At 39.4% G+C, this 19,025-nt stretch overlaps 1 protein-coding gene across 1 annotated transcript in view; it reads left to right on the top strand.

The window, feature by feature from the left end:
- Positions 1-19,025, top strand: part of EIF2B3 (eukaryotic translation initiation factor 2B subunit gamma) — a 155,662-nt gene that overhangs the window by 66,876 nt on the left and 69,761 nt on the right. Inside the window, exon 5 of the mRNA XM_065879906.1 lies at positions 1,364-1,475. Coding sequence (XP_065735978.1) covers positions 1,364-1,475 — 112 coding nt within the window. The remainder of the gene's footprint in view (positions 1-1,363; positions 1,476-19,025) is intronic.

Below are 19,025 nucleotides of genomic sequence, written 5' to 3'. Positions count from 1 at the left end.
AGGAATCATAAGTCTGCCATTGAACAGTGTGTAATCTTGTTGGGGGAAAGAAATATATAACACAGAAGACAGCAATAATGTGGCATCCTATAAGATCATTGTCTACCAGAGAACTCTCCACATCCCATACACAGCACAAAATCTAGTGCATAGTAGACATACAGTTAATGTTGGTTAAATGTGGATGTCCTTAAATGCTATTCCCATTTTCACAGTGAGCAAACCTAGGTTATTACTTACATTGAAACAGTTGCACTTTCTTTCTGTGCCATGCAGTGGGCTTGTGGTTCATCTACTTAATTTGACTAAGCAGTATCTTGACTGGCCCTCTTTTTTTTTTTTAACTGTTAATTTTTTGATATTTACTTGTTTAGGTTTTTAAAATTTATTTATTTTTATTTTTTGCTGCATTGGGTCTTCGTTGCTGCATGCGGGCTTTCTCTAGTTGCAGTGAGCGGGGGCCACTCTTAGTTGCGGTACGCAGGCTTCTCATTGCGGTGGCTTCTCTTGTTGCAGAGAACAGGCTCTAGGCACGCAGGCTTCAGTAGCTGTGGCACTCGGGCTAGTAGTTGTGGCTCATGGGCTTAGTTGCTCCACGGCATGTGGGATCTTCCCAGACCAGGGCTTGAACCCATGCCTCCTGCATTGGCAAGTGGATTCTTAACCACTGCGCCACCAGGGAAGTCCCCTACTTGTTTAGTTTTGACAAATAAAAATTCTGTATTTAAGGTATACAACATGATGTTTTGACATCATATGTAGATGTTGTGAAATGAATACCACCATCAAACTAATTAACATATCCATCACCTCCTTAACTTTTAATTTTTGACACAATTTTACATTTACAGAAGGTTACAGGAGTAGTATAAAGATCGCAGATATCCTTTACCCAGATTCCCCAAATGTTAACATTTGCTCTAGTATTCTCCCACTTTCCCTCTTATAATATATATTCAATGTATATCTAATGAATATACAATATATTATATATGTAATTATTATTTTTCCAAGCTATTTATGAGAATAATTTGCAGATATGATTCCCTTTGCCTTTAATACATCAATGTGTATCTTTCCCCCACACCCCACAGTCTCTTAAAACAGAAAATTACATTGGTACCATACTTTAATCTACAGACTTTATTCAGGCTTCACCAGTTAACCTAATAATATCCTTTAGAGCAATACAAAAAAAAATTGACTGCCCATGTTTTAAACATTGTGGTGAGTATGTGTTACATAGCACTCACTCCTGTATTTGGTTCTAAGAGCAATGTGAGCAGGTGCCCTCTCCCCTGACTTAGTCATACAGGTGGGGCAAATGGCTTTGTTTCATTTTCCTTTTTTGTGTGTGATTCAGTGGAGCAGCGGGACTTCATTGGAGTGGACAGCACAGGAAAGAGGCTGCTCTTCATGGCTAATGAAGCAGACTTGGATGAGGAGCTGGTCATTAAGGGATCCATCCTGCAGAAGTAAGCCCTGGGGTTTTTCTTTTTGGCAACTCTCCTTGTCTTAAAACAAAATAAAACCACCCAGTGGATGGGAAAGAGGGAATGAGAACTAGATTAAACTGTGTGAAATTGACAAAAGTATGTGAATGTTTTCCCATGAGATAGGATGGAGGCTTTTCTTCACCACACAAGCTTAGCTTTTCCCTGTGTCTTTTGCTGCCAAGGTAGAATCAAATCCTGCATAGGAGTGGGGCAGAGCAGCTGTGGGGAGAACAGGGAACAGGACTGTCTTTCCAACAGTGTTATAGAACTTCCTTTTTTTTTTAATTGTGATAAACATACAACATAAAATTTACCACCTTAACCATATTTAAGTGTACAGTTCAGTAGTGTTAAAAGTATGTTGACATTGTTGTTAAGCAGATCTCCAGAACTTTTTCATCTTGCAAACCTGAACCTCTGTATCCATTAAACAACTCTCCCTTATCTGCTCTCCCCAGGCCCTGGTAACCACCATTTGGCTTTCTGTTTTTCTGAATTTGACTACTTGAAGTATCATTTATAAGAGGAATCATGCACTATTTGTCTTTTTGTCACTGGCTTATTTCACTTAATTAGTATAGCATCCTCAAGGTTTATCCACATTGTAGCACGTGTCAGAATTTCCTTCCTTTTAAGGCTGCATAAATTCAATTGTGTGTATACACCACATTTTCTCTATCTGTTCATCTATCAATGGACATTTGGGTTGCTTCCACCTCTTGGCTATTGTGAATAATGCTGCAGTGAACGTGGTTGTGCAAATATCCCTTTGAGATCCTGCTTTGAATTCTTCTGGATATATATCCAGAGGTGGGATTGCTGGATTATTTGATAGTTCCTATTTTTTATTTTTTGAGGAACCTCCATACTGTTTTCCATTTTACAATCACACCAACCGTGATGAGGATATAATTTCTTCATATCCTCATCAAAGCTTGTTATTTTCCATTTTTTTGATAGTACCATCCTAATGGCTGCACATAGGCAACCTCGTCACATTTTCTTCAATCAGCATTTTATTGACTGCTTGCTCAGAAGCCACTATACTCACAGCTTTGCTGCCTGATGCCACTACATAGGAATGCTTAATAAATGTTTGGAGGCTGGATGAAATGAATGTAAGAGGAGTAAATTGCGAAAGAAATGTCTTACTGGTTGGTGGGTTTTTTCCTGCTTGTTTGTTTGTTTGTTTTGCTATCCAGCACAACAGAGGTAGGAGACATATTTCAGAGTATATATTTTAATGAAAATGAAATTAAACTCTAGCTTCAGTTGGCCCAATTACCCCTATGGATAAGAGTTCTATATTACAGCCTTGCATAGAAACACTTGTGGATTAAAGTGGATGCTTCAGATTGCATCACAGAGCTTCCTACTACTAGTTTCTAAGTAAATGTGAAAAATAAATTAATTTTAAAAATGGCAGAAATTTCAACAGTAGCAAACACAGTAAGATAATCAAACATAATAAAGCTTAAAAATTGGTGGCCAAGGACAGAAACAAGATTCTGGTGAGGAACAGAAAGGAATAACAGTAGGCTCCCAACTCCACCCTATCACCACTCCCCAGAAGCCATACTGATGTGTTAATGAAACGCTGCAAATTCTCACTAATAGCTCCAGATCTGGAAAGAAGCAAACTGAGTACATATCTGTACATTTATCTTCTTCTGACTGAGAAGCAATGGGAACAACTGCTGGGGAATAAATGATAAAGCAGGGAAAATGAACAATGAGGTTGACTGTTTAACAGAAACAAAAGATCTAATCCTAAAAAAATGAATAGGTGAAATAATGTGAAGCTGGAGACTGTCCTTCCATAGGAATGGGGTAACCCCTTACGTATGTGGAATGAAACAAGAATATTTAACAGAATCTCAGGAAAGAGAAATAATTGGACAATGACTCTACAGTACCTTGGTGAGTTCCCTATACCCTTTCCAACCCTCCCACTCACATCATTCCCTGAAGCCATAGAAAAGTACACAGAATACAAAATAACCAGCACTCACATGGTAGCCAGTCTCAGATACATGAGGATGAGAGATAAGAATTCATCTATAATATATCAAAATAAATAAAACAAGCATGAACAAGACCAAAAGAATCAGTGTGTCAACTGTGCAAATGTATAGCAAAAATGAAAGCAAGAAAAATGCCCTGCAAAAAAACAAAAACCTGCCCTGAGAAAAACATAACTCAGTAGAATAGAAAGAATTTCCTTACAAATATACAATTCTGCCACTGCAAAACAACTCAGTAGAATATGAATTTCATAAATAAGAGTTCAGTGATGAGATGATAAAACAACAAAATGAGATAAAAGAAGATATTATAGAACTAAGAAAATAAATTGAGGACCAAATAACTTAATTACAGAATTAATTAATTAAAAAATAGCAAAGAGCAGAACTGACACCACTGAAAATCAAATTATATACATAGAGGAAAAGTTTAAGATATTCAGTAATTTAGATGAAAATGAAAATAATTGAAATTAGAATCTAATAGAAATAAAAGACAAAGATGATTCAATATAGTTAACGTCTCTGAAATAGAGAACTGAACATGTGACCAAAAGATGCATTCAAAGATATAAGGGATTCTTGGTAAAGTAATTTAATTTAAGGATTTTAATGTAAAGTTGTAAGGACTGGGTAAATATGACTTCTGAAACCCCACTAAGACAACAGTAAAGGGATTTTAGAAGGGTGTAAATCCAGAAGGCTAAAGAAAATGAAAAAGGAAATAGCAACAACAGAAATTGGGAAACAGAGAAGCAGGACAATTTAGCATACCTGAGAAAGCTGAATGCTAAGCCAGAAGTGGGGAAAGCTGAGATGCAAGCTGATTTGCACTATAAAACTCTCAAAAGAGTTAAGATTCAACAGCACCAAGTACATCTAGTAGTGAGGCTAAAAGCAGGATTACTTCAAAGTTTGTCTAAAAAGTAGATCCTTAGATTTCCTCCCCCAAACCTCACCACTCTAGAAAGAGGCTGGAGATTTATTCTCAGAAGAGGGTAAAATAGAGGATCTCTGGATTGGGGCACCAGGCATAGATGATGTTGGAGGTACCATGCGGAAAGTGGGGATTAAGTGAATGTATGTTCTGAGGTCCTCAGCTTCCTTCTTCCACTTGGCTCCTAAATACTAGCAGCCGGGCTTACACATGTCAAACAAGCACATTAGAAGATTCTTCTCTGTGGTAGCAGAGTCCAAAAGGAGAGACCTAAAGATACAGTCATCAGGGAGTTCCCAGCAGATAACATACTTCTTGGATCTAACTACATTGAATTTCAAAGTTGACAAAGTCCACCACATGTTCAGTGCTCTCAATCACATATTTATTGTGCCAGTCTTAGAAGTTGGACCCCAAAAAAAGCAAGGATTACCAGATTTAGAGGCCAGAACAAATAAACAGGCGGGGAAAAAAAAACAATAATAGGAAAAAAATCAACTTGAAGGAAACAGAAATTATGCAGAGAGAAAAAAACTTCAACAAGGTAATATTTATTATTAATATTTGAGCATCTGAGTGCCACTGTTGTAGGAGCTAGGGACACAGCAGTGAGCAAAGCACACTAAAATCCTTGCCCTCATTGAGAGATGAGAGAATATTGTATTCATGAACCCAAAAGCAGGATGCTATATTTAAAAAGGAACATTTAGAGAACACGTAGTGCTGATATTAAAATGAAAAATTTAATAGAAAAGTTAGGAAATTTTTTTGGAAAAATTTTTCACAAAGCAGAATAAAACAACAAATTGATGGAAAATAGAGAAATGATAAGAAGATTAAAGGAGCAGCCAAGGAGGTCCAATATCTGAATATTAGGAGTTCCAGAAGGAAAAAACAGAGAAAATGAAGAGGGAAGAAATCATCAGTGAACTGTTACAAAAAACATTTCTCAGAATGAAAGAAGCTGGGTTTCTAGACTGAAAGGAAAGTGTGCAGCAAAATGCATGAAAAGAAACATAGCAAAGTTATCATTGTGAAATGTTATAACCCTGACACCAAAGAGAAAATCCTGCAAGCTTCCAGAGAAGAGGGGGGACATCATATATAAAGGAATTAAAATAACTTTCAATTTCTTAACAGCAACACTAGAAACTATAAAATAAGGGAAGAATGCTTTCAGAATTCTTAAATCTATATCTAGTCAAACTATCAAATATGAGAGTAGAGTAAGAACCTTTCAGGCATTTGCTTTCCATGCATCTGTTTCAGGAAGCTACAAGAGGATATAGAACACCAAAACCCTGGCATACACTTAGAAAGAGAAAGACCTAGGATATAGGAAAAAGAATCCCTAGGATAATGATGAAGGGAGATTCCAGGATAACACCTGTGTATCTGGGATAGATGGCAAACAGACCAGATTGGAATAGGTCAGAAAGATTTGAGAAAATTTTCTTCAAAGTGTTCCTATTTCTTCTGATGAAAATGATAGAATACTTGATGTGCGTCAACATTTTGAGAGGAGTTTTGAGCACTTAGTTTGGAGTTGAATTATTGATAAGTATCTAGAAAACTAAGAAACGAAAAGACAAGTAATGCCAAGGCAAACAACAAAAATGTGCAGGAGGGACTTCCCTGGTGGTCCAGTGATTAGGACTCCGAGCTTCCACTGCAGGGGACACAGGTTCAATCCCTTGTCAGGGAACTAAGATCCTGCAAGCTGCATGGCACAGCCAAAAAAAAAAAAAGAAAAGAAAAGAAAAAAAAATGTTCAGGAAAAAAACCATTAGTTGCTAAATGGCTCAGGTGTAACTAATGTTATATATGCATAATAATGTAATCACTGACTAGCCAAAATTATGATATAATTACTTTGGAATAATGGGAGGGAAGGTTAGTCTGTTGGAAGTATGAGGGAAGAAAAGAGAGATAAACTTCCTCTTTCATAGTTAATAGCTAATACCTAAAGCTGAAGTCATAATAACTTAAACATTGATTATTAAGCTAACCAAAATAATGAAACAATTATATTAGAAAGGTAGAGAATACAAGAAGTACAGGTGTATGTAGTGGGGGTAGGCTGGTGATGAAAGGAAGCTAAATCCTCATCTTCCATAGTGGGAAATCAACAGATAATGTCTGAATTGGAAAACCAAGAAATATCAATATTGGAATGTTATTAGAAATATGAGTAGGAATACTAAATGGATTCACTAAAAGAATTGAAATGGTGTGCTTCTGGGGGACAGAAAATGGGAAAGAAAGGGAATGGAAGACTGAAATTTTTCATTGTAAACCTTGAGAGACTATTTACCTCTTTATGTGCATATTTAACTTAAATTTTAATTTTTTAATTAAAAATAAGATATAATAAAATTTTCTGAATCAAGTGGAAAATCTACAGATTTTGAGAGTATATTGTTATTGTGTTCTCTGAAAATTTGGCCAGTTGTATCCTAGTAAACTTACTAAACTTATCCCTAGATAAAGAAAGAGTTCTTCAAGCGTCCAGAGACAAAAAGCTAATCACTTACATGAGAGTAAAAATTAAGTTTATCCCCAAGTTCTTCACTACATTGCATACCAGAGGAACACAATCTGTGTTTTCAGAAAAAGAAAGTGGAACTCACGAATATTATTAATAATGAAGGTATCATTCAAATATAAAAGCAATAATGGGAAGACATTCTCAAACATGAAAGGAATCAAGAATGTGGCACCTATGAGTCCTTCTTGGAGGGGGGGGGAAACAAAATAAAACTTCTTGACAATGAAGGCAGCCAAGAATTCGATCAAAATAAAGAATTTAGTGATAGAGAAGCCATGGTAGTCATAAAACAAATGGGATATTTATGTTAAAACAGAAACAAAAAACAAATAAAACATCTCTGCTGAGACAGTAACAATTAATTCTGGAAGGTGAAAGTATGGATGGTGATTATTTTTTTCTTTGTACTTTTCTGTATTTTAAATTTTCCTCCTATATATATATATTTTTTTTTTTTTCCTGCGGTACACGGGCCTCTCACTGTTGTGGCCTCTCCCATTGTGGAGCACAGGCTCTGGACGCGCAGGCTCAGCAGCCATGGCTCACGGACCCAGCCGCTCCGCGGCATGTGGGATCCTCCCGGACCGGGGTACGAACCTGTGGCCCCCACATCAGCAGGAGGACTCTCAACCACTGTGCCACCAGGGAATCCCTCCAATTTAAAAAGTATTAAAAACAAGAAAAACATGTGCTACCGTGGAGATTAAACCTATGGACCTAAAGTGAGGAGGATTCAGGGTAGTGTTATTTCTAAAGATACAGTCCAGTGAATGAAGACATTTCTGTACAGTAAGTCCCCTTCATATGAACCTTCAAGTTTCGAACTTTCAAAGATGCGAACGTGCATTCCATCAACGTCAGGCGTGACTGAAATTACAGCTTGCCCTCCGTCTCCTATTGCTGATGATCCTTCAGCTCCACCACCATCTCCTCTCCCTCCTCCAGTCGGTAACTTCTTGCCTGTTCACTCGATGCCAGCCCCTGTACACCAGCTGTTGTGTTGCACTACTGTACTCTTCAAGGTACTGTACTGTAAGATTTTACAAGTTTTCTTTGTGTTTGTTTTTTATGTATTATTTGTGTAAAAAGTATTATAAACCTATTACAGTACAGTACTATATAGCCAATTGTGTTAGTTGGGTACCTAGGCTAACTTTGTTGGACTTGAACAAATTGGACTTATGAATTTGTCATCTTCATAAAGATGACAAATCTTTATGCTCTTGGAATGGAACTCGTTTGCGTGTAGGGGATTTACTGTATTTGACTTTGCTCTTGCTTTTGGGAAGTGGCGTTCCTGGTTTAGTAGGCATAGATGCCTGCTGGGGAGTATTGCAGCTGGGGAGAGTCTTTACTCTTGCTGAATTAAAGCACTTTCTGCAGTGGACATGGCTAATGGCTTTTGTTGGATTGTTTATTTCTTTCTTACCCAATTGCAAAAACAAACCTAACTGAACTCCAAACCTTTCTATTCTAATTTTGTGGTAATTTAAAAGATATATTTATAAGTTCTTTGATACATTTCCTCTGAAGAAAACTCCCCTCGAGCATGAGCTGGTCTTAGGAACGTGCTGCTAGTAAATAGAGTGTGGTAGAAGTGATGGGATGTCACTGCCAAAATTAGGTTATAAAAAGACTGCAGCTTCTGTCTTTGGTGCCCACTCATGCTCTCTTGCTCTCTCTTGAATCACTTACTCTGGGGAAGTCAGCTGCTGCGTTATGACACAGCTCTAGGAAAAGGAAAGCTAGCTGCCATGTCATGAGGACATTTAGGTAGGCTATGGAGAAGCCATATGGTTAGGAACTGAGGACTGCCAGCAACCATATGAATGAGCTTGGAAGCAGGTATTCTGAGACCTGTTAACAGCCATGTTGAAAGCAGATTCTTCTCCAGTAGAGCCTTGAGATGACTGCGGTCCTGACCAACAGCTTGACTGCAACCTCATGAGAGAACCTGAGTCAGAACCACCAAGCTAAACCACTCCCCAATTCCAGAAACTGTGAGATAACAAATGTTTGTTATTTTAAGCCTCTGAGTTTGAGGTGTAAAGCCTCAGCCATTCTGACAGGCAATACTTGCTTCAGAACTCTGCTGGATTGGCCAAGGCTTTGTAGAACCTACATCTCAGTTTTTCCTCCACCCAATCTTGCTTCCACCCCTTCCTTACTCAGGTGTTGATCCCTTATAAACATCTTGCTCCCTAAATTCTGTCTCATCATCACTTCTAGAGAATCCAGTCTTCAACACACAGTAACATGGTTTTCCCTGTGGTTTGCCTTGCCTGATAAAGCAAACTTACTCACTCTTGGAGTGATCATTCTTTCAATTGTAGAGTAAAATTTCCTGGATGGTTTTTTTTCTCTGAAAGCACACCTGTTGCACTGGCCTCTGCATGTATAAAAACGGTGATGAATGGTATCTAATAACATTTGTGCCTCTTATAACTCCTGACTGAGAATGTACCAAAAAATGTATATCCATTCAATTAGAGTCTTTCCAGCCTCACACTCCTGTAAGCATTGATTTCTTGTCTGTCCTTCTCACAAGGCCAGCAGTTCTCAACCCTGGGGAGCATATTTTAAAATGTTGATGTACCCTAGAGATTCTTATTTAAATAGTCTGGCATAGGATGAGCGTTTTTTTTAAGTTCCTTGGGTGATTCTAATGTACCAAAGTTGAAAACTACTGTACTAGACACTCCTTTCAATTTACCAGTTTGTGGCCCTATAGTGCTGCTCTATAAATATTTGATAAAGGGATAGTTATTTGGTTTATCAGAGTGCAAAGGAATTTGCCAGCTCCCTAGGAATAAATGGAAGCAGTGATGAAAGTGGATCCAGCACCTGAAACTGCTGCTTGGAACTCTGATTCTCATTCTCCAGGGGCTACAGGTCATGTTCATAGCGGAAGGAGAGGGTTCCAGCTAACGGAGGCAACGTCTGCCGAACACCATAGATATGTTTGCAGGACCAAATAAATCAAATGGCAGCCCACTAGTTTTGTGATGTTGTAGTCAGGCCTAATATGTTGACATTTGAGCATTTCAGGGCTGGGTGATTCTAGAGAACTAAATGACTTGTCAGTTAGAAAGTACTTAGCTGACTGTCTTCCTCTAATAAGGACCCTTGTAATTACATCGAGTCCACCAGGCCACCAGGATAATCTAGGATAATCCACCCATCTCAAGATTCTTAACTTAATCACATCTGCAAATTCCCTTTTGCCATATAAGGTAACATGTTCACAGGTTCCAGGGATTAGGATGTTGACATCTTTGAGGGGCCATTATCCTGACTACCACAGTCTTCTTGGTTTTTTAACATGGTTTTCAATAGCTGTATAATCATCTGTCATATGAATATATATCATTTATTAACCACATCTAGTATTGCTGGACATTTAGATTGTTTCTAATTACCTGGCACTAGATTTTTTTTTTTTTTTTTTTGCGGTACGCGGGCCTCTCACCGTTGTGCCCTCTCCCGTTGCGGAGCACAGGCTCCGGACGCGCAGGCTCAGCGGCCATGGCTCACGGGCCCAGCGGCTCCGCAGCATGTGGGATCCTCCCGGACCGGGGCATGAACCCATGTCCCCTGCATCGGCAGGCGGACTCTCAACCACTGAGCCACCAGGGAAGCCCAGATTTTTTTTTTTTTAAGTTGGGTTTATTGAGGTATCATTTACCTACAGTAAACTTTACTCTTTGTAGTACACAGTTCCGTGTCTTTGAGAAAAGTAAGTACAAATACCTCATGTGTCTATGGTCTCTGGGATGGTATCCTCTCAGGCTAGTTACCACTCAGCCTTTAGAAATGTGTTAAGAATTTTGGAACTTCCTTGGCGGTCCAGTGGTTAAGACTCTGCACTTCCAATGCAGGGGGCACAGGTTTGATCCCTGGTCGGGGAACTAAGGTCCCACATAATGCGTGGCACAGCTAAAACAGAAAGGGGGTGGCGGAGAGAGAGAAGGGAGGGAGGGAGGGGGAAAAGAAACAAAGAAGAAACATGTTAAGAATTTTTTTTATATAAATTTATTTTATTTCTTTTTTTATTTTTGGCTGCATTAGGTCTTTGTTGCTGCATGAGGGATCTTCTCTAGTTGCGGCGAGCAGGGGCTACTCTTCGTTGTGGTGTGCGGGCTTCTCATTGCTTTGACTTCTCTTGTTGTGGAGCACAGGCTCTAGGCGCGCAGGCTCAGTAGTGGTGCACAGGCTTAGTTGCTCCGCGGCATGTGAGATCTTCCCGGACCAGGGCTCAAACCTATGTCCTCTGCATTGGCAGGCAGATTCTTAACCACTGTGCCACCAGGGAAGCCCACTTTAAGAGTTTTAACTGAATTCTTCTTACCTGCTTGTATGGTAGCCCTGTCTTCCTACCATGCTGTGCCATATGTGAGCCAGTGTTGATATCTCATCTCTCCTTGGAGTCTCTTATTTTTCCTTAGATTTCTCACTACTTGGTTGCCCTGTGATGAGCTCAAGAAAAGTTATGATTTTGTAGATGATTCTTTGTTGTTGTTGTTAGAATAAGAGCAACTCTCTTTCCAGCTTTATAAATCTTAAATGGAAGACAGAAGTCCTAGCATTTGATTTTCCCTTTTTTTATAACAGCTTTATTGAAATATAATTCACACAACATACAGTTACCCATTTAAAGTGTGCAATTCCATGGTTTTTAATATATTCACAGAGTTTTGCAACCATCACCACAGTCCATTTTTAAAGCATTTTTACTACCCCCAAAAGAAACCTGGTACCCATTAAGGTACTCCAATTTCTCCCCAGTTCTCCCCTCCTGCCCTAGGCAAGCACTAATCTACTTTCTGTGTGTGTATATATATATATATATATATATATATATATATATATATATTTGCCTATTCTGAACATTTCATAGAAATGTAATCATACAATATGTGACCTTTTGTGACTGGCTTCTTTCACTTAGCCTAATGTTTTGAAGGTTCATCTGTGTTATCGCTTATGTCAGTACTTCATTCCTTTTTATTGTTGACTAGTATTTCATTGTTTGGATATATCACATTTGAGTTATCCATTATTTATCAGTTGATGTTGGCACTTGATTTTAAATCATCTGTGAATCACTTAGGATTCCTATCCAGAATTTTGAAGGCTCCTAAAAAGAACATAAAGCATACTTATTTCCTCAGACAACTTATGTGCATGTTAGAGAGACATGACCAACACTGTAATAGACACCTATTTCAATCCAACATTTGCTTGTTGGATTGAATTAGAAAAAGCTACATACATATTTCAGGCTGTTGGACTTTTTAAAAAATCATAGTTCTCACAAAAAGTGAGAAAATTTGTTTGTTAACAAATCTGGGTAGATGGTTGATTTGGAAGGTAGTGATAAGTCAGTGGACTCATTTAATTTCACATTGTTTTTTAATGTCGCTTGAGTTTGGGACTACAAGCAAGCTCTAAGTCCTCAAGAGAGGTGTTCATAAATTCAAATCATATTTGTCTTCCTGATAAACTCTGGAAAAGATATTGAGTGTCTGTTATTTCTGGTGTCAGAGGCCTATAGGGTCAACTGCCATTTCATATCAAAAGAACATTTCCTGTATTCTTGTGATTGCAGTCTGAGTGCTGTCAACATATAGCTCTTTCCTAAGTATGAAGTCAAGCCACAGAGATGCTAGGATTCTCTCCTTTCACTTAGGTGGTCATGGCCATCAGAGAGAACCTACTTTTCCTACAGCATCAGGAAAGGATGGTGATGGTAGTGGTGGTGGTGGTGGTGGTAGAGATGATGATTATGGTGATGATGATGATGATGATGATGGCAATAGCAGCTATGGTTTTTCAAATTTTGTGCCTGGCATTGTGTTAAAGGCGTTTTTACAATAGCCCTATGAAGTAGATACTATTATATGCCATTTTACAGATGAGGAAATAAATGAAGATTAGATAGTAATAAGAAATCTCAGTGAATATTTGTTGAATGAATAAGTGGGAAATCACCTAGTGACCAGCTATGATTGAGTCTGTAATCTAGGGCTTTGGCACTCTGTGATGAATGTTAAGGTAGAGAACAAGGATTGGCAAACTTTTTCTGTAAGGGGTAAGTAGTAAATATTTTAGACTTTGCAGACCATCTGGTGTCTGTTGCATTTATTCAACGCTGCTGTTATAGCACAAACGCATCCATAGATATGTAACAGGTGAGCATGGCTGTGTTCCAGTAAAACTTTATCTACAAAAACAGGCAGCAGGGTCATCCAACTGGCAGGCTGTAGTTTACCAGCCCCACTAGAGTTGGGGTTTTTTTGTTGTTGTTGTTTTTGTTTGTTTGTTTTTCTCTCCCTCTCTATAAAGAGTATCTATGATGGGACCTTGTTAACACAGCTTGTTTCTTACAGCTGTCAGGATATAGCTGACTGGATCTGGAATTCTTTCTGTGAAAAAAGAAGCAAGGGGTTTGTTACAGATTTTTTTTCTCCTAAACCATTTATCAAAATCAAATTTTAGGAAACAGAGGAGGGTTTCTTTATATTTTAGAAGAGCTCAACATAAAGATGCAATGAAAGGGTATCTCTTAATGTATTGAAAATATCTTATTTACAGATATTTTAGAATCATAAACTGTCACAGCTAGAAGGTCATTTGGTCCAGTCCCCTATATTTCAAATAGTGATACTGAAAACCAAAGGAAAAAGGGTTTATTCCATATCATTATCTAGTTAGTGACAGATCTGGGCCTTTTCTGTTAGCTTATGCTTTCTACTTTTCAGGAACACAGTGTTCATTAGTTTCCTCCTCTTGTTAAACCACTGTTTTGGTATTTAAGGAGGCAGGAGACTATCTCAAAGAGTTCATTAGCCTTGGTGGAATATAAGATTATGCATATAAAAGCCTAACAAATAGTAGCAAACAATATCAGATTCTGAACAATTATGGCCAACAGTGTTCTAAGAACTCAGGGGAAGCATCAAACCCTAGGAGCTGAGGTGGTCAGGAAAATGTAATAGAATAATTTGGACTTGAAGGATGGATTTGGATCTGATATGGAAAGGGACATGGGAAACTGAATCCTATGTGGGGAGAATGCTCTGAGCAAAGGTGTGGAGGCAGGGTATGCAAGACTTGTGTAGGAACAGTTTAGCCCAAATGGAAGATCCCTACTGGGGAGCACTAGGAGATAAGGCTGGGAAGTTAAGTTGGTACACAAATAGAGGGCCTTGGGCTTCACTGGTGGCACAGTGGTTAAGAATCTGCCTGCCAGGGACTTCCCTGTTGGTCCAGTGGTTGAGACTCTGCGCTCCCAATGCAGGGAGGCTGGGTTTGAGCCCTGGTCAGGGAACTAGATCCCGCATGCCACAACTAAGAGCCAGCGCAGCCAAATAAATAAATTAATTAAAAAAAAAAAAAAAAAGAATCCGCCTGCCAGTGCGGGAACATGGGTTCAAGCCCTGGTCCGGGAAGATCCCACATGCCGCGGAGCTACTAAGCCCATGCGCCACAGCTACTGAGCCTGCTCTCTAGAGCCCACGAGCCACAACTACTGAGCCCACGTTCCACAACTACTGGAGCCCACATGCCACAACTACTGGAGCCCGTGTGCCACAATTACTGAAGCCCACACACCTAGAGCCTGTGCTCCGCAACAAGAGAAGCCACCACAAATGAGAAGCCCACGCACCACAACTAACAGTAGTCCCCGCTCACCACAACTAGAGAAAGACCCAACGCGGCCAAAAATAATTAATTAATTTTTTTAAAAAATAGAGGGCCGGGCTTCCCTGGTGGTGCAGTGGTTGAGAGTCAGCCTGCCGATGCAGGGGACGCGGGTTCATGCCCCGGTCTGGGAAGATCCCACATGCCGCAGAGCGGCTCGGCCCGTGAGCCATGGCCACTGAGCCTGCGTGTCCGGAGCCTGTGCTCCGTGACAGGAGAGGCCACGACGGTGAGAGGCCCACGTACCGCAAAAAAAAAAAAAAAAAAAAAAAATAGAGGGCCTTGAATACTGGGGAATTATTAAAGACATTTTGAGGAGAGAAATAATATTTATAATTCAGGATTCTGGAAAGGTAGTCTGACAGCAGTACGCAGGATAGATTTAAGGTATAAGACCTAAAAAGAAACGCAGCGTTGCATTGCTAGATTGACAAAATTCCAAAGGGGAAAGGATTTTGTCCTCTAGAATGCAGAAAGAACTACTTGTGGTCATCTATTGTTATGAGAAACAAGGGACCTGACTCATTTATGCATCCATTAAGCACTGATGTTTATGCAACATTAGATTTGGCAGGTTTAGACATAAAGTTCTTAGAAGCCAGAGTCATATGTTTCTATAATTACAGCTAGAAGGTGGAAATTGTCTCCTGCTTTCTCTTTACCCTCCCTGGGAACTAGTTTATTGCTCCATGTGGTGAACCATTAGTAAATACCATAGTCCCAGTGGTCCCTGCCAAAGAGAGCAAGGTTTGATCATGATATGATCAAAGAAGGTGGACACAGCCAAGAGGTAAGGTGAAAATGAAGAGCAGATGGAGGTATATTTTTCCTTCATACCTATTGAGCTCAAGGCCTTGGGTAAATGCTGGGGCCATTAAGGCCAGATCTTCTACCAGTTTCCTAAGACTAGGTTGCACATTTGATTGTTGGCAGATTTTTTTCTCTCCATTCCATTCTTCTAACTTGTAATCTATCCCCCAGTGATTCAGGGTCTTTGGTGTATAGCCGTAATAGGGCAGCTGGCTGGATAAATGAGCAGTAAAAATGTTCCTCCCATTCCTATGACCCTATTCCTACGGCTCCTCCTCGCCTCAGTGAGATGGTGGGATAGTTAATTAGATTCAGATTTTCAAGCACTTTTTGAATATCAGAATACAATACTTCCTGTCTTTCTTTTCAAACTGAATTTCCAAAGGTGGGGGCTAGTTCCTATTGGGAAGTCACCAAAGTTATATTGGAAAAGGCGTTTGTGTATATAGAGAGCCAAAAACCTCTTGTTTTATAGTTTTCTTACTTTTATAGGTATTGGTTGTAAGAGAAAAAGACAGTGATGATGAAATGTACATCCCATCTGTTTTCTCTGTTTCCAGCAGAGGAGGGAGTATTTGCTTGATTGCAAAGAGAGTGTTCTGTTTTGTTAGGCTTCAGGCATATTTGGTCCTGGAAAGTGAGATAGTGTAAGACACTTGGAATAGGAGTCCTGCTGAGCCTATGGTCAGGTACAGAGGCATTCTCCCTCTGTCATCAGACAGTACTGGTGACTTCACTCCACTGGGCCCAAATTCGTACTACCTCAGTGGATTTGGAGAAAGCACAACACCTTTGCCACATGTCAAATTGATGCATTACTGACTTGGAAAGGCATTATATGTAGTGGAAAAGAATGTTACTGATAGAAAGAAATTGTACTAGAAATTCAAGTCCAGAGAATTCAGAATTTAGTCTTGAGACAAAAGCTGTATGACGCTGAGCAAATCACTTTGCTTCTCTAAGCCTCAGTTTCCCCAGCTGAAATTGGCTTAGTTGTTCTTTAAAACCCCCCCGCACTGCTCAGCTCTAAAATTCCCATTTCTGAAAGACATGTGTTTTTAATAACTTATAAGTAAAGGTATTTGTGCCAAATATTTAATAAGAAAATCATGTAGCCTTTCTCCAATGTTCTGTTGTTTTCTTTTGAATACTAGTCAAGGGTTTTATTACTGGAAGGGTAATGAAAATATTAAAACAAGCTTCTAAACGATATCTTTTAAAATGGAATAAAATGTTCACACGTTCATCTTGGAAAAAAGACAGAAACTTAAGTCAGAGCCTCAAAGATCATGGCCAGATCTCTATTTCTGGGACTACAGATGATGAAAAATGGGTTCACATTCTTGATTATTTTCCTGATGGTGTGGAAAGTCTTGAAATACATGCTGTTTATCTATATTAGTATCCCCACTGCTACTTACCAGCTGTAACTCCTAGAGTACTTCTCCACTTTGCAGTTCTTTGAGGGGAGGGGGGAGGAACCTTTCCCAAGGTGTCTTGTCCAGTATAGGCAGTGAAACTTTAACTGTTCTATACTTTTAACTCTTACATCTATAAAGTGACATAAATAGGGTTATTTATTTATTTATTTTTAAATTTTTACTGGTGTATAGTTGATTTACAATGTTGTGTTAGTTTCAGGTGTACCGCCAAGTGAATCAGTTATACATATACATATATCCACTCTTCTTTTTTTTTAAGATTCTTTTCCCATATAGGCCATTACAGAGTATTGAGTAGAGCTCCCTGTGCTATACAGTAGGTTCTTATTAGTTATCTATTTTATATATAGTAGTGTGTATATGTCAATCCCAATGTCCCAATTTATCCTACCTCCCTTATCCCCTGGTAACCGTAAGTTTGTTTTCTACTTTACTTCTGTTTTGTAAATAAGTTCACTTGTACCCTTTCTTTCAGATTCCACATATAAGCAATATCATATAATATTTGTCTTTCTGTGTCTGACTTATTCGCTCAGTATGACAATCTCTAGGTCCACCCATGTTGCTGCAAATGGGATTATTTTGTTCTTTTTATGGCTGAGTAATATTCCATTGTATATATGTACCACATCTTCTTTATCCATTCCTCTGTTGATGGACATTTAGGTTGCTTCCATGTCCTGGCTGTAGTAAATAGTGCTGCAATGAACATTGGGGTGCATGTATCTTTTCGAATTATGGTTTTCTCCAGTATATGCCCAGGAGTGGGATTGCTGAGGCATATGGTAGTTTTATTTTTAGTTTTTTGTTTGTTTGTTTTAATTTTTTTGGCTGCGGTCGGTCTCCGTTGCTGCACATGGGCTTTCTCTAGTTTTGGCGAGCAGGGGTTACTCTTTGTTGTGGTGCGTGGGCTTCTCATTGTGGTGGCTTCTCTTGTTGCAGAGCACAGGCACGCAGGCTTCAGCAGTTGTGGTACAGGGGCTCAGTAGTTGTGGCTTGCGTGCTCTAGAGCGCAGGCTCAGCAGCTGTGGCGCACGGGCTTCGCTGCTCAGCGGCATGTGAGATCCTCCTGGACCAGGACTCAAACCCGTGTCCCCTGCACTGGCAGGCGGGTTCTTAACCACTGCGCTACCAGGGAAGTCCCCTATTTTTAGTTTTTTGTTTTTAGTTTTTTTTTGCGGTATGTCGGCCTCTCACTGTTGTGGCCTCTCCCGTTGCGGAGCACAGGCTCCAGCCGCGCAGGCTCAACGACCATTGCTCACAGGCCCAGCCGCTCCGCGGCATGTGGGATCTTCCCGGACGGCGGCACGAACCCGTGTCCCCTGCATTGGCAGGCAGACTCTCAACCACTGTGCCACCAGGGAAGCGCCTATTTTTAGTTTTTTAAGGAACCTCCATACTCTTCTCCATAGTGGCTGTACCAATTTACATTGCCACCAACAGTGTAGGCGGGTTCCCTTCTCTCCACACCCTCTTCAGCATTTATTGTTTGTAGAGTTTTTTGATGATGGCCATTCTGACCGGTGTGAGGTGATACCTCATTGTAGTTTTCATTTGCATTTCTCTAATAATTAGTGATGTTGAGCATCTTTTCATGTGCCTTTTGGCTATCTGTATGTCTTCTTTGGAGAAATGTCTATTTAGATGTTCTGCCCATTTTTTGATTGAGTTTTTTTTTTGATATTGTGCTACATGAGCTGTTTGTATATTTTGGAGATTAATCACTTGTTGGTTGCTTTGTTTGCAAATATTTTCTCCCATTCTGAGGGTTTTGTTTATGGTAGATAGGATTATTTATGAGAACCCCCATGTCAGTATTCTTAAGTCTTTTTTTTTTTTTTTTTGGACTGGCTACAGAGTTCAGAGAAAAATCTTCCAATCTCCTTTCTAGGTGATTAAAAGCTGTGCTACCAATTCCTGATCATTTCAGGGCTTCTGCAGTACAAATCAACTTTCCTTATGGCTGGTTTAGGATTCAGCTTTCTTAGATATGCTAAGTCTCTTACCACTATCCTTTACAGTTTCTAAAATTTTGTTACTGTACTCTCCCCTCCTAATCTTTGT

This window comes from Phocoena phocoena, chromosome 1, assembly GCF_963924675.1.
Source record: "Phocoena phocoena chromosome 1, mPhoPho1.1, whole genome shotgun sequence".
NCBI classification, from domain to species: domain Eukaryota; kingdom Metazoa; phylum Chordata; class Mammalia; order Artiodactyla; family Phocoenidae; genus Phocoena; species Phocoena phocoena.
This window is presented reverse-complemented; position numbering and strand designations above follow the sequence as displayed.